The 25,079-nt window shown below is 34.1% G+C and overlaps 1 protein-coding gene across 2 annotated transcripts in view; it reads right to left on the reverse strand.

Annotated features, from left to right (window-relative positions):
* The window catches only part of rictor (rapamycin-insensitive companion of Tor), a 955,009-nt gene that overhangs the window by 698,210 nt on the left and 231,720 nt on the right, over positions 1-25,079 (reverse strand). For both annotated transcript variants that reach the window (XM_090406113.1, XM_090406114.1), the window contains exons 9-10: positions 24,099-24,186; positions 15,465-15,555 (exon numbers count right to left, since the gene is read on the reverse strand). In XM_090406113.1, the coding sequence (XP_090262239.1) occupies positions 15,465-15,555; positions 24,099-24,186 (179 nt within the window). The remainder of the gene's footprint in view (positions 1-15,464; positions 15,556-24,098; positions 24,187-25,079) is intronic.

A 25,079-nucleotide genomic window follows, 5' to 3' on the forward strand; every position in this document is an offset into this window, starting at 1 on the left:
AACTTTTCATTTATTTTTATTTCATTATCTTTATATATATTCAATATTGCACGTAGTCAGGGCTGGATTAACCATTAAGCAAAATAAGCACGTGCTTAGGGCATCATGGAAAGGAGGGCACCACAGAATTTCTGCTTTAGTTAGATGACGAATTTAATTTAAATTAACTTTTAATTAATTTTTCATTGTGTTTATAATTTCTTACTGTTACCTACTTTGTTTCAATAAATAATGACGTGTAGAAGGCCTAATAATAACGACGTGCATGACAGTTCGTTTACACCGTATTATCGCTCATGACGCTTTCTGGCACTACCATTGCATCAAATTAGGTAATTTTTTTATAATTAACGTAACTATTTTATTTTTTATTTTTTTTATAATTAACGTAACCATTTTATTTTTTATTTTCCTGTCTGTTTTAGGTCTTGTTTTAATAAATTATGTCTTATAAAAGGCTCCAGAAGCAAATGTAAAACAAATCACGGTTGTCTCAGAAATGCAATTCCGGTAAAATAAGAGTTAATTAAAGCACGAAAGCTGAAGATTCAGTTGTAAGCCGAAAATTAAACTGTTTGTATGATTTTGCCTGTGATATGTGTAACTGTGTTGATTGCCACAAAATAATCTTTTTATTTCTGTATTTAACAGATCCCAAGAACCAAGATGAAACGTGTTCAGTTAAGTGGTGCACAAAAGTGAAAACTATAAAAAAAACAAGAGGAGAATTTAGAATTAGATTCCAAGATTGCAAAGCTGACTGATTTCTTAACACAAGTTCCACAACATTATATACCAATTCCTGATCAGAGCCAATCTCCGTCATCAGAAGTGGACACAAATACCACTTTGATCACTTCAAAATCAAAATATGATGATATTGGAATCATCAAGGTGTCACAAGCAGGTTCATCTAGCACATGTCTCACTAATGACCTCACTTTGTCTGTAAATTCTCTTGATATCGCTACTGCAAATGTTGATGCAAGTTGCTTTACAAAACATTCTGAGGTTGAAATAATTGCTGAAAATGAAAGTTCAGTGGGTCATAATGAAATGATTCAGTCTGCAAAAGATGAAGTAAATATAGCAAAAGATCCAGGGTTGTGGCTTGATTTCTCTGCTGATGACGTGGCTTATTAGACTGCTTGTGGACCCAGTGACTGTCAACACCACAATGGGCCATTTGACAAGTCTTACCGGACATTTCAGTAGTGGCAAACCAGTAAGGTACTGTTCGCAGAAACTTTTTGTTGGGACAAAAGCCAATGGTGAGGAATACAAGAGAGAGTGGTTATTGTATTCACCATCAACAGGATCAGTTTATTGTTTTGTTTGTAAACTGTTTGCTCCTAAAAATTTCTCACATTTTGTTACAAGAGAAGGGTTCAGCGACTGGCGAAATACTATTGTAAATGATCAACATGAAAAACGCACTACTCACTGAGACTCTATGCTAACATACTTAACTCGCAGACAAGGTGTAGGGTTGGGTCAACAGTTGGAAAAACAAATTCAGGAAGAGTGCGATTACTGGGAACATGTCCTGAGGCGTGTCATAGCTGTTATTCGTACGTTAGCTGAACGTGGCTTGGCTTTTCGAGGAACAAAAGAAAGATTTGGATCGTTGCAAAATGGGAACTTTTTAGGGCTGCTTGAGCTCATAAGTCAGTTTGATCCATTTTTAGCAGGTCACATTGCGAAATATGGAAATTGTGGCAAAGGAAATCCTTTGCCACAATTATCTGTCCAAAGCCACCTGTGAGGAACTCATTCAACTGATGGCTCAAAAGGTCCACGTGATTATTGTAGATGAAGTAAAATCTTCTGGTTATTTTAATTTGTCAGTTGATTCAACACCAGATCTGTCACATATCGACCAGTTAAGTGGTATACTTTGGTACTTAAAAGATGGACAGCCTATTAAACGCTTTTTAACCTTTCTGGAAATGAAAAGCCATACTGGTGAGGAAATGGCAAATCAAGTGTTGCAGTACGTACGTACGCAAAGTTTGTCAGCTAAACTTTTAAAAATGTAGGGGTCAGTCTTATGACAATGCTGCTAACATGTCTGGGTGATAAGGGAATGCAGCAAAAAATTTGCTGCATCACCTTATAACGCCCAGTACACATAGGAAACAAACAAGTTTGCTATATATGTGCCCTGTGCAGCTCATTCACTAAATTCGGTAGGCCGAAGTGCTGTTGACTGCTGTCAAGAAGCGGTTAATTTCTTCTCTACAGTGCGGTTGCTCTATACCTTTTTCTAGCCTCAACCAGCCAGTGGACATTCTTAAAGGTTGTATTGGAAATGAAAATGTCTTAAAATCCCTCTCTGATACCAGATGGGAGGCACATGCTTTAGCAACAGCAGAAATTTTGAAATCTTTCCTTCAAATTTTAGAAGCATTAGACTGTATAGCCGAAGACCAGTCACAAAAGGGAGACACTAGAAGAGAAGCAGATAATATTGCAAATAAGATGCAAGAGCTAGAATTCGTTTTTATGTTGAATTTTTGGGATGAGATTTTGCAAAATGTTCATAGAATAAGCAAATTCTACAGAATGAGGATGTCAACTTAAAAACGTGCAGATCTGTATGGATCATTAGCTGACCAATTGTGCACTTCACGAAATGAATTTGAAAGATATGAAGCAGCTACAAAGGATGTGCTACCAGATGTTGATTACAAGGCAGCTCAAACTTGCAAACGTATTAGAAAGAAGGTACCCAATGACGGAGATGCTCCAGAAGTTTATCTGAATGCCAGAGATAAATTTCGTATCACCACCTTTTACACAATTGTTGACAAACTTGAAACTGAGGTGAGAAGAAGAGGAGAGATATACAAAGAAATATCAGAGAGATTTTCTTTTCTAAGTGAAGTGCCACATAATGCTACATTAGTGACTTCATCATCTACTGAAATTGAAAGGTATTCTCAGTGTTGTCAAAAGCTGATTGATGCTTACCCAGAGGACTTGAACACTAATTTCTCAGCTGAGCTTCAGCAGTTTCACTCATATGTGCACAATAAGTTCAGTGCAACAAAAAATGTAAAAACAAGATTCAGTCATGCTGAACTTTATAAAATAATTGTAAAAGACAATATTGAGTGTGCCTTTCCAAATGTAGACATTGCTTTTCGTATATTTTTAACATTAATGGTCACAAATTGCTCAGCTGAGCTTTCATTTTCTCAGTTGAAGTATATTAAAAATCCCATCAGAACAACTATGCAACAAGGCAGGTTGAATGCCTTATCTCTACTAAGTATAGAAGCAGATGTGTTACGTAAGATTAATTTTGAGGATCTGATCAAAGACTTTGCAATTAAAAAAAGTAGGAGAAAACTTTTCAAATCCAAATAAAGTTGAAGTATACAAAAATAAACATTATTTTCCACTTACTATAAGTTTTGTTTCATTTTAAAAAATAAAAATGTATTTTATGGTTTATTATTGTTTATATTTTGAATTACATATATATGGGGCACCAAAATCTTTTAGGTCCTTAGGGCCTCTATGGGTCTTAATCTGGCTCTGCATGTAGTAAAATATTAGGCATATTTATTCTTTGTAATATATCAAACAGTATATATCTTTTTACTTTGTCAAATGCTTTTTAGTAATCTATAAACAAAAGATGAGTTTCCAAAATTAAATTCTCTTCTTTTTTCTATAAGTAGTTTTAAACAGAAAGCTGCATCCATTGTAGAGCATCCTTTTCGAAATCCATTGACATTCTAATAATATTTTTTCACCGTATATTTTTAGTTTTTCATTAAATATTCTGCTATAATTTTGTAGCATATATTCAATAAACTAATACCTCTGTAGTCAGCAGGTTTTATTTTATCTCCTTTTTTTAAATATAGGTAATCTTAAGGGTCAAAGCTGTATAACTCAGAGAATACCTCGACATAGCCAATAAAGGAATGCGGAGAACTGACCAGGTCTTCTGACCTAAAGTCCAATTCTCACCTTCTCGTTGGTGCACCCTGTTGGGTATCTACCTGGATACTGAACGAACGAGGATGGGCTGGCAATCTGGGATGTAGCCGACCAAATTGTATTCTTATTGGTTTAAACCAAAATACAAAATGATGGTACAACATGACAAAATTTCATGCCGACTGGGCGTTGCCCAGCTAAACAATGCCCCCGTTGTTTTCGCCAGGGAACCAGGGTGAACAGCGAAAAGTCAGCTATTGGAACAAATCTGAAAACACACCCCAACTCAACATCACCAGAGTTAAAGATTGGTACTATCAACATAAGAAGCCTGAATGGCAAGAAATGGAGCTAGCTGAGGAATTAGATAAGTACCAGATCGACATAATAGGGGTGACTGAAACAAAAAAGACAAAAACTGGTGAGATCTTTCTGAGCAATAAATACAAAATGTTATATTCAGGCAATGACAATCAAGGAAAAGTAGCCATATATTCAACACTAAATACGAGGCTAATCTTCTTCAGTGGCAGGCAATCTCAAGCAGAGTGATGTGGGCAAATATCCAAATGTGGAACTGGACAATGAGATTTATTTGTGCCTATGGTCCCACAGAAGATTTTGGTAAGGTAGAAGTGGAGGAACCTTTTGAGGCTTTAGAGAAAGCAACTGACACAATGAAAAAGGTAAAGTTGGTCCTTGTTGGGGATCTAAATAACAGAGTAGGAAATGATTGTCAGACATACAAAAATATTTTGGGAAAATTTGGAGAAATGAGCAAAGCTAATAATAATGGCAAATACCTGTTGGATTTCAGCTCAGGACATGGACTAGTTATTACTAACACCATGTTCCAACATAAAAATGTGCACAAATTCACATGGACAGAAGAGGCAAGGAATAAGAAAAGTCTCAGTGACTATATTATTGTTGATGGTGATGTTTTCTCTCTGGTGCAGGACACTAGAGTGTACAGAGGATTTGAAATTGGAAGTGATCACTATTTGGTCTTGAGCAGGATAAAACTGAATTTCATATTGAAAAGAATAACATGTAAGAAAGTTTTAAAGCAAATAAAAAGTTAGAACGATAGAAAAATCAGAACTCCATGATGGACACAGGAAGTTAAAGAGGCGGTGAAGGAAAAGAAGAAAGCATATAAAATTCCTGGCAAATAAGTCAGCTTATGCTCTTAGAGAATAGAGAGACAAATGTAAGAAAGCTAAACACTGTGTAAAACTAGCTAAACAAAAGCCATATGAAGACTTTGGCAACAGCATAGAAAATAAATATCAAGAAGATGGCAAAATATTCAGGAGGTTGTTGAAGAAGCTTAGAAATGGAGGAAAGAGTGCTGTAAAAGGAGTAAGAAATGAATAAGGTGACATGAAAATGGGAGAAAAAGATATCCTTGAAGTATGGAGTAATTACTTCGAAAAATTGCTAAATGAAACAAGCAGTGATAGCACAGTGGTAAAAAACACTCAACAGGCTTACAGTAAGGAATACCTAAAAATACTTGAAGTAGAAAAAACCATCAAAGGCTTGAAATGTGGAAAGGTACAGGAGTAGATGAAATTCGATCAGAAATGCTTAAGTATGGTGGTATAAAAGTCTTACAGTGGCTGCACTGCATAGATCAGAAGGCCTGGACATAGGGATGAATTCCTGATGATTGGAGTAGAGCTCTCATAGTACCCATATATAAAAGACAAATAAAACTGAATGTGAGAATTACAGAGATATTTCCCTACTGAGTGTTCTTGGTAAGATTTATGCAAGTATAATTGAGAACCAGTTGAGAAGAATTGTGAAAGAAAAGTTTGGTGAAGAACAAGCTCTATTCAGGTCAAATCTTCACATTGCGACAGATGGTTGAGAAGTCATGGGAATATAACAAAGATCTGTATTTAAGTTGTCGATCTGGAAAAGGCATATGACAAGGTGCAAAGAGAGAAGCTATTCAACACGCTACAGTTATATGGTATCAATGGGGAATTATATCAAGCAATACTTTGTCTTTATTTGAGTTGTAAGTCAGCAGTTAGAACTGAAGTACAGGAAGATGGTTTAGTGTTAAATCTGGTGTGAGACAAGGATGTACATTATCCCCTCTGTTATTCATTATCTATATGGATCACATTATGAAGGAAAGTGGTATTAAACATGACATCAAAATTGGAGATGTTAATGTCAGCTCTTTGCTTTATGGAGACGATGTTATACTTCTAAATAAATCCGCTACAAGTCTGCAAGATTCCCTGACTAAATTGAATAACTGTTGTAACAGATATGGTATGAAGGTCAGCAATAAAAAGACAAAGACAATGAAAATAGGCATGATTGTTGAAAATGTCAACTGCATTGTGAATGGAGAACCTGTGGAACAAGTAAAACATTTCAGCTATTTAGGCACGATTTTTACTGAAGATGGTAAATTAAATATGGAAATAGACAACAGAATCAACAAAGCTGGTATGGTGAGAAGTCAATTGAATAAATTCATATGGAATAAGAGAGAAATTAGTCGGAACACTAAATTAGCTGTATAAAAACAGTGTTGAAACCAGTTTTAACTTATGGATCTGAGAGCTGGGTCAGAAGTAAAACACTTGACCAAAGACTAGAGACTGCAGATATGAGAGTCCTGAGAAAGATTAGAGGCGTGAACAGATTGCATCAATGGCAATATCATATTAAAAACAAGGATATTAGGAAAGAACTTGACATTGTCGGCATCCAGGAATGGTTAGCAGAGCTAATCTCAGGTGGTATGGTCACTTAAACAGAATGGGCGAGGAAAGATTAGCAAAACAAGTGTTCTCTGCCAGGTTGGCAGGAAAACAACCCAGAGGACGACCAAGATATAGGTGGATTGATATGGTACAATGTGCCTTAGACGATAGAAATATAAGATCTGATAATGTTGGAGTCTTGGCAAGTAACAGACTGATTTGGAGGAAAAGTGTTGATAGGAAATTAGTAATGATGTAAATTTTTCATGTAGTACTATCATATCCTGTACACACCTTGAGGGTGCATGGCAGGAATTTGATGATGATGTATTCCATTTTATTGTTATTTGTCCATTTGTATATATTTTATTTAAAAATTTTAGTAATCTTTGATGAAATTTTTTTCCAACAAATTTATACAGTTTGGAGTTTATCCCATCTTCTCTGGCTGATTTGCTATTTTTTATTTTATTTAAGGTTGTCCTTTAATTCTTTCATTGTTATCATATTATTATGATTTAAGGTATTTTGTAAGTTTCTGGTGTAATTATTTTTGATGCCAGTATTATCCGTCCAAAGATCTGTAAAGTAATCCAAAAATTCTTTTACATCTATTTCACAATTTATATTTGCAGTTTCTTTTATATCTGCATTTGTGTGTTTTAGTATTTTGTATGCACTGGGTCTTATATATTGTATATGTCATTTTCTAGATATGATACGAATTTTTCCCAGCTTTCTCTGTGTTTCTTTCTGGTTTCTCTTTTGGCTATTGCTCGTCTTTTTTTATATTCAATTTCATATTCTTGTTTTTTGCTACTTAACCATCTTTTAAAAGCCAGCTTTTTATTTTCAATTATTGTTTTCATTTAATTTTCCCATATATGTATTTTTTTATTTTAATGATATTTTTTGTGTGCTCCTAGACTTTTATATGCTGCTGATGCGATAATTTCTTTTATATTATCCCATTCTTTCTCAATGTCTTCATTTTCTTGTATTTTTTCTAAGTAGTTATTAATCCTGTGTTGGTATAAATTTTTTATACTTGAATCATTTAGTAGTCTTACTTTGTAATTAGATTTTGTTTCTCTAGTTTGTTTATTTTTTGGTATTTTTTGTAGCTAGTGAATATCCAGGTCAATGGAAACAGTCCCTTAGCATACTCTCAAAACACATGGCAAAATCCCATCCATTCACACTGCTTGACTTCCAATGTATTCAGTATCTGAAAAAACTCAATTCCCCCTCCAGGAATAAAATGATTACAGACGGGAGCCCAAAGATAACACGTTCTAAAAAAAATTAGGGGAGTGAACAAATGACATCAATAGCAGAATCATATTAAAATGAAGATATTAAGAAGGAACTTGACATCACCTGGAAACATTGTTTGCTTTCAATTGGATAAAGGATTAAACAAGACCATAATTTCTTGCCAAGTTGAATTTAATTTATAACCAAGTGAAATAAATTACTACAAAGTTCTACTAATAATCAGTGTATAAATAAAAAATATGAAAAGAAAGACCCTATAAAGCTTCAACTCTTGCTCAGCATTTTTAAAAGGAAGATAATATCTCTTTTCTTGTGATGTATACTTGGTATGTTTTACAAATCAATTAAGTAAATAATGTTCGCACTATGAAGAAGTTCAGAAAGACCAAGAGCTTACAAAGTTGCACAACCTGTGACATGGGTTGCTTTGATATCATTATTCAACAGACACAATCTCTTAAGGGTCCCTCTATTATTAAGGGACCATGTAGAATGGGTTCTGGTTCCTGCAATCTGAGATCAATATTAGGTATATGAAATCAAGTGCTGCTCTATTAGAAAGTTCTAGTAAAGATTTAATTTTAAACTAATTTAAGAAAGTCTCCCTTCAAGCTCCCCATCCCAAAAATGAAGGAGATGTGCAAGCACATGAGTGCTCCCAATTACATGCTCAATCATTTTTAAATCTCAAGATGTTTGGAAAACAAAGAACTGATACTCTCATTGACAAGGAAAAATTGAAGTTACCCATCATAATGAACAGGTAAAGAAAAATAGAGACATTTTAAAAATATTAATTGATGCTGTATGCTATTTGGCTAAACAACGACTTCCTTTGAGAGGTCATGATGAGTCTGAAGATTCAACTAATCGAGGAAAGTATATAGAATTTTTAAACATACTCCATGAGTATGATAGACAGTCATTTTAAGGATTTGACTGTATTTCAAGGAACTTCTTCCACAGTACAAATGATATTATTAGTGCTATATCTGATGTGGTTAAAGATGCTTTTTTTTTTTTTTTTTTTTTTTTAGATGCTATAAAAAAGAAATTGTTGCTGCTACATTTGTGGCCATTATTCTGGATGAAGTCTGGTGGTATTTATAAACATGTTGTAAACAGAGTTGAGGAATTTAATATCAAGGACAAGTTAGTCGGCCAAACTAATGATGGTGCCTGTGTAATTAGTGGCCATATTAATGACTTACAAAGAAAAGTTATCAAGGCATATCCTTTAGCAATATTTAGACATTGCTATGCCACATTTTGAATTTAGTTCTGAAGCAAAGCCTCTCGAATATCAAGGAATATAGATTGTTTTTCCAAACTATCAGTGTGTTGGCAGCATATTTTTCTAAATCACTGAAAAGAATAAATGCTTTGCAAGATTTTGTTGCTAAAAAATTAGCAACTCCATCACATTAACCAGATGGAACTTTACTTCCTATTTAACAAGCACAGTAAAACATCACAGAAATCAACTAAGTGAACTTTTTGAACACAAAGTGGAGAATTCTGGGGAATGGGAAGTGGATGCTGTAATCAAAGGTTGTGATTTTTTGCATTTTTCTCTTAATTTTGACTACCTTCAAACTCCCTGACAAAATTAAGAAATTTACTCAGTTCTTCCAGAGATCATCTTCCAGGCCTTGCCGACCCAGGGGTTTACAAAATCCAATGTACATGTAACCTACCCTATATACTGGAAACAGAATGCACTATCCTAATCAGAAAAGAGGAACACAAACGACACATTAAATACCTCCATTATGGAAAAACAGTTCTATCAGACCATGCACTCCAAACATACCATAGAATTGACTGGAAAGGCACTAAGTCCCTACACCACACCAATCCAAAACTTCTTTAAATTTTCTCTCAAACGAAGTTTGAGAGAAAATTTAAAGAAGCCTGTGAAATGCTAAAACACAATCCAAACCTGAACAAAAATGATGGACTAATCATTCCAAGAATGTGGAGAACCCATCTGCAACCCTTATAGCAACTGGAACAAGCCCAGAAGGAAATCTCAATACGAGAGGACTTTAGAAATGTTTAATGTAGTTCTATTTTTAATTTATTTTTATATTTGCTCTCAAAATATATTGTTTTATATTGTTCTCAAAAATGCTGGCGTAAATCTTACCTGGAACGTAGAGAAAGTCTGGCGGAATTCTCACAATCAGTTTTATTCCTCAACCACAGAGCCCATGATATTTCCAACAATAGTATACTGTGTTGGTGTTAGGGACTGCAAGATGGTGCCACTTGTCTGTTATCTCTTCATCGATGGCATTTAAAATTAGTGATAGTCTTGACTGGACTTTTGATGTTTTTTTCTACCTCAAACACTAATATATACTCCGTTGGAATTCCTCTTGAATATGTTCTACTACTGTTCACTGCTTATTTCATTTAACAATATTTTAAAGTAATTACTCCAGACATCTAGAAATCTTTACCTCAGCTTTCTTGTCCTTTATCATCACAGATGACTTTTATAGTTAACTTATCTTCCTCCCAGTCAGTCTTATCTGTCAGGCACCTCTAATTACACCAAGAGACCAACATCTTTTTCCTGGCATCAAAAACCTGTTTGCTAAACTTTCCTCTTCTTATTTCTGCTTAAGTTACCATACCAGCTGAGATTAGTTCACTATACAGACCTTTTAACTCCCACTCAAGAAAGGTTCTTGCAAATCTATAGTGCATTCATACCATGAGTAGGGCAAGGTTTTTTTTTTTTTTTTTTTTTTTTATTAATGTTTGCATTTTTATTTATTTTTTACATATTCTGGAAACCCTGCTCTAGAGACTAAACATGGAACCTTTTCAAGACACCTCAGTTCTCCAGTAAGAGACCAATAATCTCATGCTGGGCAACGAAATTCGGCTCTCATCTAAAGAAAATCGAAATTCCAACCAATAGACTGTGTCTGTCCACAGTCTATTGGCTGGAGGGTAGATACATTAACCACAGAGCCAACCATGCCAATGTAATGTTTATTTTTAATATGATTCTGCCAATGAGGCTACCTGTTCACTCCCCAAATTTTTCTCTGAATTCTCAAACCTGTTGTTTCCAGTCTTTAGCTATTTCTTACCCAACTGTCACAACCATAACTTAAAATTCATCTGAATGAACACTCTTTTACGAATAATTCAGTGTTTTGATTTCTCGCTTATTCCATATAAGCGAGAAATCAACACATTCCACAGTTTTATTTAGATGACCTCCTCACACATACACCAGATAAGTTTTCCTTATTCTGTTGTCTTTCATGTGACTCCCACTAGCAGAAGATTGACGCCTTTAGTACTTGAGTGGGTTATGGATTTTTTTTTTTTAATTAATTTTAGACTTTTTTCATTTTTATTCATTTTCACATTTCTATATTTAAACTGCTGTCTTCACTAAAATTCTGATTAAATACTCGAAATGTTTTACCTGTTCTACAAGTTTTTCCAGTCAGGATGTTCAGGATGCAGCCAATGTTTTCCATATTCCAGCCTATTTTCACAGACCGAATCTTTTCATTGTTAATTTTTACAAAAAATTGTTTATAGTTATTCAATTCAATTAAAGAATCCAGCGGACTTGTACTCTTTGTTAAAGAGCATAACATCATCTTCATAAAGAGCAGAAATGAACATCTCCAATTGTGATACCGGATTAATGCCATTTTCTTTCTTAAGATGATCCATACAGATTGTGAAAATAGTGTGCATCCTTCTCGTACACCTGATTTTGCATCAAACCATCCTCCTGTAACTTCTTTAATTCTAACTGCTTGATATACTTAAATATAGACTACATGTCTGGATATAATGGTCTATTGTAGGGTTTTGAACAGCTTTTCAATTGGCACATTACGACATGCCTTATCCAGATCTATAAAACTTAAATACAGCCAAACTTGATTATATCAAGTACCACAGGACCAACAAAATTTCCTCATTATAACCATTACTCATTATATCAGTGATGAATCAAATCAACCTCCTATTTTTTTTTTTTAATTCTCAATAACTCAATAAAAAACAGATTAAAAAAAATGAAGTATTAGAGAGAAAAAAATAATATGCTTATCTAGATATTACTTGTATGAAAATGCTTGTAAACTACAATAAACTTAATATTAAACACAGTTTATTTCTCCATAATTAAAAGCAATGCTAATTAATTAATAAACATGATTTCAATTATTCTTTTTTTAAAAAATCGATCTAATCAACCATTAATAAATTTAGTTTAATCCTTTATCCAAGTGTGAGCAAACAAAGTTTGTGCCTGAAAGTGTCTTCAGGACTGGGGTAATACAACACTGGGCAACCCGTTGCAAAGTTGGAGCAAGCTAACATCACTCCTATCACAGTATCTCCCATAATACAAAACTCATCTCCTTGCGGATATATATAATGAAGCGAAGGGCCACTACCCAGACTAGTTTCGACCTTTATTGAGGTCTCTTCAGTGGGAGCCAGGCCCAAGTGGAGATACCAGGCAGGAGCATTAACAAGGTCATCTCCACCTATAGGATTGATGTGATGGGAATGATGTTAGCTTGCTCCACCTTTGCAACGAGTTGCCCGGTGTTGTACCACCTTATCCCAGTCCTGAAGATACTTTCATGCGCAAACTTTGTTTGCCCACACTTGGATAAAGGATTAAACTAAATTTATTATAGTCTAACCAAGTGAAAAATAAACTTTCTAATCAACCATTGTTATATAGAATATTGTTGTGTCTAAATTGTTTAGCAAATTTTTCCACTTGAACCTTCAATATTGGATCTATTGAGAATCTAGCAACTCTTTGTGTAGTGAAACATCGATAATACTTTATCGATGTTTGTAATCTTGCACTGTCTAAATTTTTTTGTTTCAGTTATGTTGTTTTAGAGTGCCAATATGTAAATATTTATTATTCCACAAAGTAGATGCTGTTGAAGAGGAGAAAGAAAACTTTGTCCTAATTAACATTTTTTGCACACCACGTTCTAACTCGCAAATAATTTCAACGTTTACGCAAACTAATAGACTCTTTTATTAGACATGTTTCCATTAGAAAGGTTCGCTTTTAAGTCACTTTACAGTCATGGCAGCATTTGGATAAAGTGAGGGAGGAGAGCCAGATACCAGATAGGAGAAGTAGGTAGTAAGAAGATGGTCCCAAGGACAAGAATATATTATAAACTGGTCCTTAAACAGATGCAGGTGGTCATAAAAGCTAAGTCACTCCTTTCATTTTTGTCTATTCCAGGAACTACCTGAGCAATTAATAATGTTTGCATCATTATTAAAATTTGAACACAGTATATCAGTGTAGTACATCATTATTAAACTGAGCAACTGTATAATAATATGCATAAATTAAAATCATTATGGTTTTTCTCATTACAGCAGTTGTCTTATTATTTCCATGCTTGGGACAACAAAGTTTAACTATACATCTGGCTGCCAGTTTAATACGGCCAAGTATAAAATTATGCACTTTTTGAAGAAGAGATCTCAAGCCTGTGTACTATATTGATGGAATTGAACTACAGAAAACTGATGAGACCAGAGACTTTGAGATGACTATGGACAAGAAGTTGAATTTTAGAGGACATATTGAAAAGGTAGCTGAAACAGTGCATCAGATTACATGGTTGTCGAAGCACACACACTAACATGCATGAAAATTGAGGTTACTGTTCCTGCTCTAGTCACCTGGATTCTGTGATAAAGAAGTGGTGGACAATATCCAGAGGTAAGTGACAAAACTGTGGCAGGTTTATGAAATGCTCCCTATGAGAATAGACTGAAAGCCTGTAGTCTTCAAAAACTAGTTGATAGGCAAAAAAAGAAGAAACACAATAGAAGCACATAAATTATTATAGGGGTTTTATAGGAATGATAATGAAGACGTTTTTTCAATATCTGGCAGAAGACACAAGAATGAGAGATCACATATGGAACCTGTGTTAGTGTGTGTGGTTAGCATGGCTATTAGGACTAGATTTTTTTTCTTGGAGGGTAATGAATAGGTAGAATAGATTACCTATTCATTACCCATAGAAGTGGTCTTGAGTGCTTCATCAGTAAAGGAGTTCAACGAGAGGTATGAAAGGGATAGGTACTATGTGACTAACAGCTATTGTGCGAATAATGGGTCTCTCACAATGAGTCTTCTGACTCTGTGGAGATACCCATACAGTAATAATAGGATCCTTGTAACATTAACAGGATTTCTCAACTATTTTTATCTTTTCAAATATTTTTATCTTCATCATCTGATTGGTATAGCACTCTTTTCTCCATTTCTATTTCTACATTACATCAATAGTCTCGAGAACATTTTGCCACCTTCATGACATTTACCTTTTGTATTCTTACTAATATCCTCCATTACTTTATTAGCTACTTTTTACTTACTGCTATGAGTTCTTACATCTTTTTCTGTGTTCTCTTAGAACCCATGCTGACTTACTTCTTAAAATCTTCCAATAGACTTTCTTTGGTATGAACACGAATTTAAGGATGCCTGTGAGATTCTTATCAACCACCCCAATCTGAACAATAATGATGGTCTAAAAGTCCCAAGCATATGGAAGGCACATATTCTACCTACAGAACCTTTCTCCTTAAGAGTTAACCTTTCTACCTAAGAGTTATATTAGAATCCTAAATCTAATATAACAAATTGTAATGTTAAAAATAGGATATCATTGTTACTATAAGAAAACTACCTATAAGAAAGAATGTTTCTCTCATGTTATCTTAAATAGAATTTAGCTTTGATGTAGTTTCTAAATAATATGATGACTTTAATATGAAGGTCGAAATCTCAGGAAATTAAAATAGTTATTTATAACACGGTTCTAAAGTCCATAATTTCTAAAATGAATGCTGATCACCGTGCAACACTAAAAGAAAGAAGTGACTTTCTTTATTTTCAATGACAACCAATTTAGCTTTCTGAGTCCACAGGGGTTCTCATTTTTCTCTTGTAGACAACTTCGTCACATTCTTCCTTGACTGAACTAATCAATGCTTTTCTTTTCTGATTTTGCCAATGTGTCTCTAAGGTTTGATTTTTGCCTTCAAACTTTTTAATTTTTAACTAAATAATATTTATATATTGTATAAAGGTGATTTCTGAAATCTGCTCACATATGATTATTTTTTAAAATTTTCCTAAACACTTTGCTTTTCAATATAATATTCAATTTCATCTTGCTAATAATTAAATGATCACTTCCTATTGCAACTCTCCTGTATGTTCTTGTGTCCTGAACTAATTAGTATTATCAACAATCTTTTAAATGAAAGATCTAATTTAAAAAAAAAAAAAAAAGCTTCCCCCCACATTTGAGAAAATGTGGGACCAAATGATCGGCTGGTCCATTAAATCTAGGAGACACTTGCATTTTTCAGAGTGTATACCATCCCTCCCCTCAACACACAGGCAAATTAGAATGCAATTAAAGTAATTTCAATTTTAAAAATTACCGATATTTTGCCACATGAGGTAAAACTTCAGCTCCTTCTGCTGCAATATACCCATCATACAACTGCCATGTATCATGATATGCTGATGGATCTATAAATTGAAAAAATAATAAATCATGACAAAACTTAGAACTTTTAATAAACTACGCATACACGCACACACACATATATATATGATACAAATATAGATATACAGGGTGTTCGGGATAAATTTGACATATTTATAATTAATTATATTTTTCCGTAAGTTACATGTATTAACACACACTTCTCTTCATTTAAAAGTTTGGACCCTTCTTCATTCATATATACAAGATGTCAGAAAGGATGGATAGCTGGAACCCACCTGAATCATGGAAGAGAATAACTTGTATCATGATGATTCGTGCCCGCCATTAAAATAAGGATATTACGACTGCTGCCCAATGCTCCCTGAATACAGTAAAAACAATCAGGCATGAACTAGAGACTTGCAATGGTGACTACGAGGATGTAGCAAGAAGAAAGATCCCTAGCAGACGATCTGATTGCGTTCGTACAGCAAAATTCCTCGCAAATCTGCAGGAACAGGTGTTGAAGAACCCTGGCATTGGAATTCGGGCTTTGTTCGTGGAGTTGCTAACTGTAGTCAAGCCCTGGATAACAAGGGTAGCCAATGGTAGGCCGTATGTATGGCAGCAGGATTTGGCCCCTTGCCACACCTCTGGGAAAAGTCAAAAATGGTTGTCTGAAAATTTCTACGACTTCACCAGTCCAAATGTTTGGCCTCCAAACTCCCCAGACCTTAACCCCATGGATTATTTTGTATGGGGCGCAGTTGAAAAAGACACCAATCGCACTTCCAGTAATACAAAAGCCCAGTTAATGGATAAAATTAAAACAGTTTTTGCGGCCCTTCCCAGGGAGACTGTAGCATCAGCTTGTTCGAGGTTCCGAAGCAGAATTGAAGCTGTGATCGATGCTAATGGTGGTTATTTTGAGTAAATCTTGTTGATAGTATTGTAATTAACTCTGCCTGTAATGTTTTTTTGTCAATTCATTAAATTTAATAGATACAAAGAAGATTTTCTTTTTCCTTACAAAACTGTCAAATTTATCCCGAACACCCTGTATTTAATGTAGTCATGATATACTGATTTCATATAAAAACAAGATAATTAAATATTACTTACCTTAATGAGACTTGTGAATCTGTTTCAATTTCACAAAAGCAATGTTCGGAGTTAAATTACTTACTGCGAGCAGCAGAGAATTCTTCAAATTTGAATTGGTCAATCATGACCTCATTTTATTTTTAATCAATTTCATGGCTGAAAATACTTGTTCCATCTGTTTGTTGTTCCGAAATGACAGATATAACTGAATAAATTTTCTTAATTCTGCAAATGCTAACAGGGTAATGATCACCAAAAATTAATCATGCTGGAAACATTTGGAACTGAGGGAAGCTCATCAAATTTCATGTATTAATGAATTTGTTTTCAAGTCAATAAGTTACATTTGTATGTTATTAGGAATCTTCATGATTTTTTGTTCACTAAGTGAAGATGGGTTTATAAATGCAAGTATACAGCCTTCTTTACAAAACCACAAAAACCAACTTTCACTGACTCTTGCAATAACCTGATTTTTTTCAATATACAGTCACATCCTTCAACTTACGTCTGAATTTTGTTCCATCCGTCAGGACGTAGGTCGATACATTAAATCAACAGAGTTATGGGGGTTAAGGACTTAACCATAATAAGTATACTGTCATTTTAATTTTTAAACCTTATAAAACTGTACTGTGCGTAACGCACAGTACAATACAAGTGTATTGTACTACAATGTGATTATACTCAGTAAATAATTGAACTGATCAAACAGTCTGGCTACGGATGTATTTATATTTTTGGAGAAGTTCTAGAAATGTCGCAAATGGAAGTCAGTGGAAGGTTCGTTATTGCAAATGTCATCTCTTTGTAACACGTGATTGTTCTGGAAAGGAGGATGGGTGACAAAAGAGATGCATGAACTGTGCATAATGATTGGTAGAAGCGTGATTTGGGGGAAGGGTTCATAGCCATGCCCTCATCAATCATCATTCGCTAATGTGAGCTAGTTCTGAAGTGTCTCCATTAGCGGCGATTCAAATTTAACATTTGTTGATCCATAACTAACATTTTGCATTTTATTTACTTTACTTGTTTTTCCACCATTACTGATTATTTTTTGTGTACCCCTGAATAGCCCAGCACGTACCACCGGTTGGGAACTGATGCCTTACTGGATCATGGATGTATCTTCGAGAGGATATAACTCAAACAGATGTAAGTCGAGAGATGACTATATTTGTAAAATTGCTGTTATCTGCAGCAAAATCACTCTGCTCTTTTCAATGCAAAAACTGGCTCAAATCCTCATTTCATAACTAGAGTTTTAACTTCACCTTGAATACATTGATATCATTTACTAAGCTAGGAAACAATTTATTCTTGCCCTGCAGTTTCAAATTAAGATCACCGAGATGGCTAGTAACGTCAACTAAAAATGCTAAATCAAAGAGCCAATTGTTATCACATAAAAGAGCTCTTTCCTCAGGCAGCTCATTTTCTTCTAGAAAATTATGAACAGTATTTTTCAGTTTTCAAAATCTACTCAGAACCTGTCCTCTAGAAGGCCAGTGCACCTCACAATGAAAAATGAGATCGCCATATTTCAAATCTAACATTTCACAATATTCTCTGAATTTGCTTTTGTTTAATCCTTTTTTTTACTCTCATTTTATTCACACATTTCACAACCGGTAACATAACATGTTGCAAATTTAAAGTTTTTACACACAGTGCCTCTTGGTGTATAATGCAGTGATATTTTAGTAAAGAACAGACAGAAAAGGTTTTCAAGCAAAGTTGTTCTCCTAGTGGCTTTACCTATCATTGATGGCACTTCATCAGTACAAAAACTGATCAGTTTACCAGAATCTACTTCTAGATTTTCTAGACGTAGATTTTAGTAAATTCTTGGCATGATTTTACTTTCTCAAATATGTCTGATCATCTTATTTTTCCATGAAGCAATTCAAGACCGATAAATTCTTCAAAAAGGTTAAAATTTTCATCAATTCTTCTTTATAAAAATTCTTAACTGGCTATATCACATATGTCAGTAGATTCGTCAAAAGCTAAAGGAAAGAAAGCACAACTACAGACAAAGCCTTTCAGTTGCTCAGATACATCATCTTCAGTGTGTCTTGTAACTGTTTGCTTTGACAGAGGAATTTCGTCTACTTTCTTTTCAATATTTTTATCACCAAGACATCTTGCAAATATTTGCAGAAAAGGCTTAATAATTTGTTCTCCATCAGAGAAAGCCTTCCATTTTTTGGCAAACACCAAAGCAATTTTGTAGGATGCTTCTGTCATCGTCAAACTTTCATAACTTCTTTTAACACACATATTTTGTCTTTTTTGGATTTCCTCCTTTTTCTTCATCACATATTCATTTCTTAACTCAGACCCAAGCATTAGCTTCAGCTTTCCTTCTATTTCACAGTCTGATATGGTGTTCTGTAGAGTCTATTAAAATTGTCTTTTATTATGTGAGAAAGTGTTTTCACAAACAATGCACAATGGTTTTTCTCATGGATTCACTATAAATAAGAACTCATTTTCCCACAGTTCACTGAATTCATGCTTATTATCACCTTCTGTTTTTCTTTTTCTCATTTTCTTTTGCACTGCGATGAGTAACTAAATATAAAAACAAGGCTTAATTTTCAAGTACAAAACTCAAATGTTCACAAATGACAAACAAAGCACAACTCCATAGCACACGAGTATTAATTGTAAACTGACAAAATCCCGTGACACACTGCTGTTACTAATGCTTGGTGCCTCAGAATCAAACAAGTGAATGTGCAAAAGACGGGCACGAAACAATGAAATTGATAAAAATAATTACTAAGTTTTAGCTTTTTTTTTCTACAAATCAGTTTTTAGTGAATATTTTTTACACAAATAGGCTTAGTTTTATTACTATCATTGGGATACAATGAGCCACTTCTAATCATCCAATTGGCGCATGTACCATAGGTTGGCCATCTCTTTCTTAAATTAACTTACTTGCCATTTTACTCATTAAGAAAGTGAGTTTTCAGATACCTTTATAACCAAAAGAAAAATCTCTTTAATTTACAAAAAGAACACAAATATAGACAACATAAAATCTACATAACTACATAACTACCAGTATATACTTCAGATCGCAACAAGAAATCATAGGAAAATCACTCTTTCTACATAGCTGCCAACAGTTACCACCTTTTATGGACAAAACTTCTGGAATTTTAGCCTTTAGCCTTCTACATAATTTCTATTCTTACTGGAATTCACACATGAGGAAAACTAACATAATCTCCTCCTTCCTGTATAACAGCAACATAAGTCAGCCAAATGTTTCCTATACCAAAATCATAGAATACTGAATAGTGTATCTGACCTTCATCCAAAGGACTTCAGATAACCTAAATTCACCTTCTATGAAAGCTACAACAAGCTTCACTGAATAAAGTATTAAAACCACATCAACACTGCACTTCTTTAGAATGAATTCATTTTTTATATAAAAGTTTCAACAGTCTTCATTGAAGCAATAACTAAAGCCATATATCAACAGTTTCAAATCACCTTTCAGACTGAGAATCCTAAATGAAACATTATAACTCAAACTTTACTGGACTCATTTCTACATGAAATGGAAAGTGACAAAGTTTCCCTGAATAAATATACTATATCGATTAATAGTCACAATAAACTTATTTTTTTAAAGTATTTATATTCTCAGTCTTTCATTTCTAGCTTTTCTTTTAATATCTGTTCAAGCTTCATATATTAAACACAAGTTTCCCAATTCTCCTCTTCAGTGGTCCTTTTCCTCCTTACAAAGAGCAACCACTTAGTGATATCTAACATTCTTTTCTATCTGCACATTCTCAGAAATACAGCACAGCTACTTTGCACCAGTACACCACAGGGCATCGCTTGGTTTTGGCATTGTAATAGCAATAAATTCCCATTTCAGGTGCAGAAGTTATTTAATTACAATTTCAAAATGAAAGTAGTGAAAATTAAAACCATTTTTTTTTATTTCACAATAATTTACAATAGAACATCAGTGCATAAAATATTTCACAATATTTTATACGCTGATGTTCTATTTAATTATTTTCATAACATGAATACATCTTTCACTTAGTGCCTCTCCATGTATCAGAATACAATGTTAATTTCAATATAACAGGTTCATATAAAATTATAATTACTCTCTAATATCTAATTTAAATAAATTTATTTTATAACGAGGCAAGACTTCAGCAGCCACAGATAACAATATCTCTAAACATCTTATTCGGGATGCTTAAGGTTCAAAGCTGTATAACAGAGGAGACCTCCACATAGTCTTTAAAGGAATGCAGAGAACTGACCAGGGCTTCTGACCTAATGTCCAATCCTCACCTTCTCGTGGTGCACCCTGTTGGGTATCTTCCTGGATACTGAACGAACGAGGATGGGCTAGAAGTTTAGGATTTAGCCGACCAAATTATATTCTTATTGGCTTAAACCAATATACAAAATGATGGCACAACATGCCAAATTTCATGCCGGCTGGGACATCTCCCGGTTAAACAAGGCCCTGTTGTTTTTGCCAAGGAACCAGGGTGAACAGCAAAAAGTCAGCTACTGGAACAAATCTGAAAACACACCCCAACTCAACATCACCAGACTTAAAGATCGGTACTATCAACAAAAGAAGTCTGAATGGCAAAGAAATCAAGATGGCTGAGGAATTGGATAAGTACCAGATCGACATAATAGAGGTGACTGAAACAAAAAAGACAAAAACTGGTGAGATCTTTCTGAGCAATAAATACAAAATGTTATATTCAGGCAATGACAATCAAGTAAAAGAAGGAGTAGCCATAGTATTCAACACAAAATACGAGGCTAATCTCCTTGAATGGCAGGCAGTCTCAAGTAGAAAGATGTGGGCAAATATCAGAATGGGGAATTGGACGATGAGACTTATTTGTGCCTATAGTCCCACAGAAGGTTCTACTAAGGCAGAAGTGGAGGAATTTTTTGATGCTTTATAGAAAGCAACTGACACAACGAAAAAGGAAAAGTTGGTCCTTGTTGGGGATCTAAATTGCAGAGTAGGAAATCATTGTCATACATACAAAAATATTTTGGGAAAATTTGGAGAAAAGAACAAAGCTAATAATAATGGCAAATACCTGTTGGATTTCTGCTCAGGAGATGGACTGGTTATTACTAACACCATGTTCCAACATAAAAATGTGCAAAAATCCACATGGAGAGAAGAGGCAAGGAATAAGAAAAATCTCATTCAACAATAACATAGTGAATGAGATTTTTCTTATTCCTTGCCTCTTCTCTCCATGTGAATTTTTGCACATTTGGTGTTTTCTCCCTGGTGCAGGAGACCAGAGTGTAGAGAGGATTTGAAATTGGAAGTGGTCACCATTTAGTCTTGAGCAGGATAAAATTAAATTTCATATTGAAAAGAAGAACATGTAAGAAAGTTTCAAAGTGAATAAAAGTTGAGCAGCTCTCAGATGTGAACTGCAGACTAAAATACACAAATATGATTGAAGAAAGAATGAAAGAATTTGAGAACAGGAACCAAAACTTGGAGATTCAATGGCAAGCCCTGAAGTCACCTGACATATCTTCCTCACCAGTCTGTCAGTCTTCTAGTAACCATTTTTTTTTTTTTACTGCTTCTAGGCATGGTCATCAGGTTTCTCCCAACATTCTGTGATATCTCTATTAAAATTCAGGTATCTAAAAAAAGAAAAAGTTTAATTTAAGGAGTTAATAATGCAGTGTTATTTTGTACCATGTTTATTGCAGTGTCATGTTGTACCATGTTTATTGCAGTGTCATGTTGTACCATGACAACAATTGTGAACTGTATAACAATTGAGATCAAAAAACAGAACACACTTCCATTTCTAGCTACACTTGTCACACGTCTTCCTTCACTGTTTACCGGAAACCGACACATACTGGCCAATATATATACATAAACTCCTACCTCCACCCAACACAAAAACTAGGTGCCATTAAAACTCTAAAAAACAGGGTTTTGAAGATCTGCTCCAATGAACAAGCACTTAAAGATGAATTTAAAGTTATCAGCAATACTTTTCTAAAAAATGGTTAGAGAAAAAAAAATTTAACAAAATTCTCTACAAGACCTCAATAAAAAAAACAAAGATGAACCAGATTACAATAAAACTATAACCATTTCTTAGATTAAAGGGACATCAGATAAAATAAACAGAATACTACAAAAATACAACCTCAAGGCCACCTTTAAACCTCCTGCAAAATTAAAAATCTTACTCAACTCATCCAAAGACCCACTCCCTCCGCTGGCCCACCCTTGACTATACCGTATTTATTGCAACTGTAATCTACCATATATAGGGGAAACAGGAGGCACAATTCCTATCAGACAAAAGGAACATAAATGACACATTAAATATAATAACTATGGTGAAGATGGCCTTTCTGATCATGCCCTGCACGCTTTACAAAGAATTGACTGTAAAAAAAGCACCAGTTGTTTTCATCACACCAAAACATGGTATGAATGCAAATTTAAGGAAGCCTGTGAGATTCTTATCAACCACCTCAATCTGAACAATAATGATGGTCTAAAAATCCCAAGCATATGGAAAGCACATATTCTACCTACGAAACCTTTCTCCCTAAGAGTTAACTATAAACGGACTGTAGATAATCCAGAATCCTAAATCTTCTTAAAATCTTCCAAAAGGCTTTCTTTGGTATGAACACGAATTTAATGTGGGATGCCTGTGGGATTCTTATCAACCACCTCAATCTGAACAATAATGATGGTCTAAAAATCCCAAGCATATGGAAGGCACATATTCTACCTACGAAACCTTTCTCCCTAAGAGTTAACTATAAACGGACTGTAGATAATCCAGAATCCTAAATCTTCTTAAAATCTTCCAAAAGACTTTCTTTGGTATGAACACAAATTTAATGTGGGATGCCTGTGGGATTCTTATCAACCACCCTGATCTGAACAATAATGATGGTCTAAAAGTCCCAAGCATATGGAAGGCACATATTCTACCTACGGAACCTTTCTCCTTAAGAGTTATATTATAATCCTAAATCTAATATAGCAATTGTAATGTTAAAAATAGGACATCATTGTTACTGTAAGATAACTATAAGAAAGAATGTTTCTCTGAAGTTATCTTAAATAACATTTAGCTTTGATGTAGTTAATTAATTTGTAAATTTATCTGTATTTTTTTTTTTTTTTTAAATATTTTTAGAGGTCATGCCAGTAGAATAACCAGTGATCAAATCATTGTTTCTTTAGCTTACTGTGAGAAATGTAACTCAGCTTGTCCTTGTATATTTGTATATACTACAGATGATGACCTTCGTATGAAGGTCGAAACGTCAGGAAATTAAAATAGTTATTTATATCAAGGATGTAAAAAGTCCATAATTTCTAAAATTAATGCTGATCATCGTGCAACATTAAAAGAAAGAATAGTCATAACAGAAATTTAGCATTTACCTGAAGACTGCATGCCTACATAAAAATCATCTGTCCATTCTGGTAGAGGAAGAGAAAAAACATCATACAGCAACTCCATAATGTTTTTCTATGAAAATAGTGAAAAGAAACTCAGTAACATGAAATATAGACTGAAAAGAGATAAAAGTTTGCAGAGACCAACAAATGAAAACATAAATTACTAAAATTCACTAAATTTTTTGTTTTGCACATATTTAAGCAACAATATTACATTATATTATAATTCAGTAAAAGAATTTTCATAAAACCAAACAGCTTAAACAAATGCAAACTAAATCCACTAGCATTTTTATATTTCAATTTTGTGCTTCAGAGATCTGAAATGTTTTTGCATTTGAAAGCAAATTAACAAGTAAATAAATAACAAAATTTATCAGACATTTCATTAGCAAACAATTAATAATACAAGTGAAAGCATATGATATGCAGATACAGCCCTAATATAAAACAGTAATGGTTGGCCACCAAAAGCTGTAGTTTCTAGTAATGACATTCAATAACATTGGTTATTTATAATAAAAATATCACCTCTATATAAAATGTAATGCACATACAGCACATTAGTTAGCCAATTGTAGATCAAAACCAATTGTTTTAATTAAATGGTGGATATGGATAAAATATAAAATGAGTTAGAACCGTACTCTACAATAAGATCACACCAAGCATTTTTACGGAATTTTTTATTTTTATTTTTTATTTTTTTTTTGTCAAAATTTGGTGGGATTGAAAAAGTACACTGGATGCACACAATGCTCGACAAATATGCTTTGCAAAGGTGGAGCAAGCTACCAACATTCCTATCTCAGTATCTCCCATAATGCAAAACACATCTCCTTGCGGATATGTCTACTGTTATGCATTAAGGGAAGGGCCACTACCCAGACTAGTTTCGACCTTTATTGAGGTCTCTTCAGTGGGAGCCAGGCCCAAGTGGAGATACCAGTCAGAAGCATTAGC

Source organism: Typopeltis vanoorti, chromosome 16 (assembly GCF_054136105.1).
Source record: "Typopeltis vanoorti isolate ZY-2024b chromosome 16, IOZ_Tvanoo_1.0, whole genome shotgun sequence".
Taxonomy (NCBI): domain Eukaryota; kingdom Metazoa; phylum Arthropoda; class Arachnida; order Uropygi; family Thelyphonidae; genus Typopeltis; species Typopeltis vanoorti.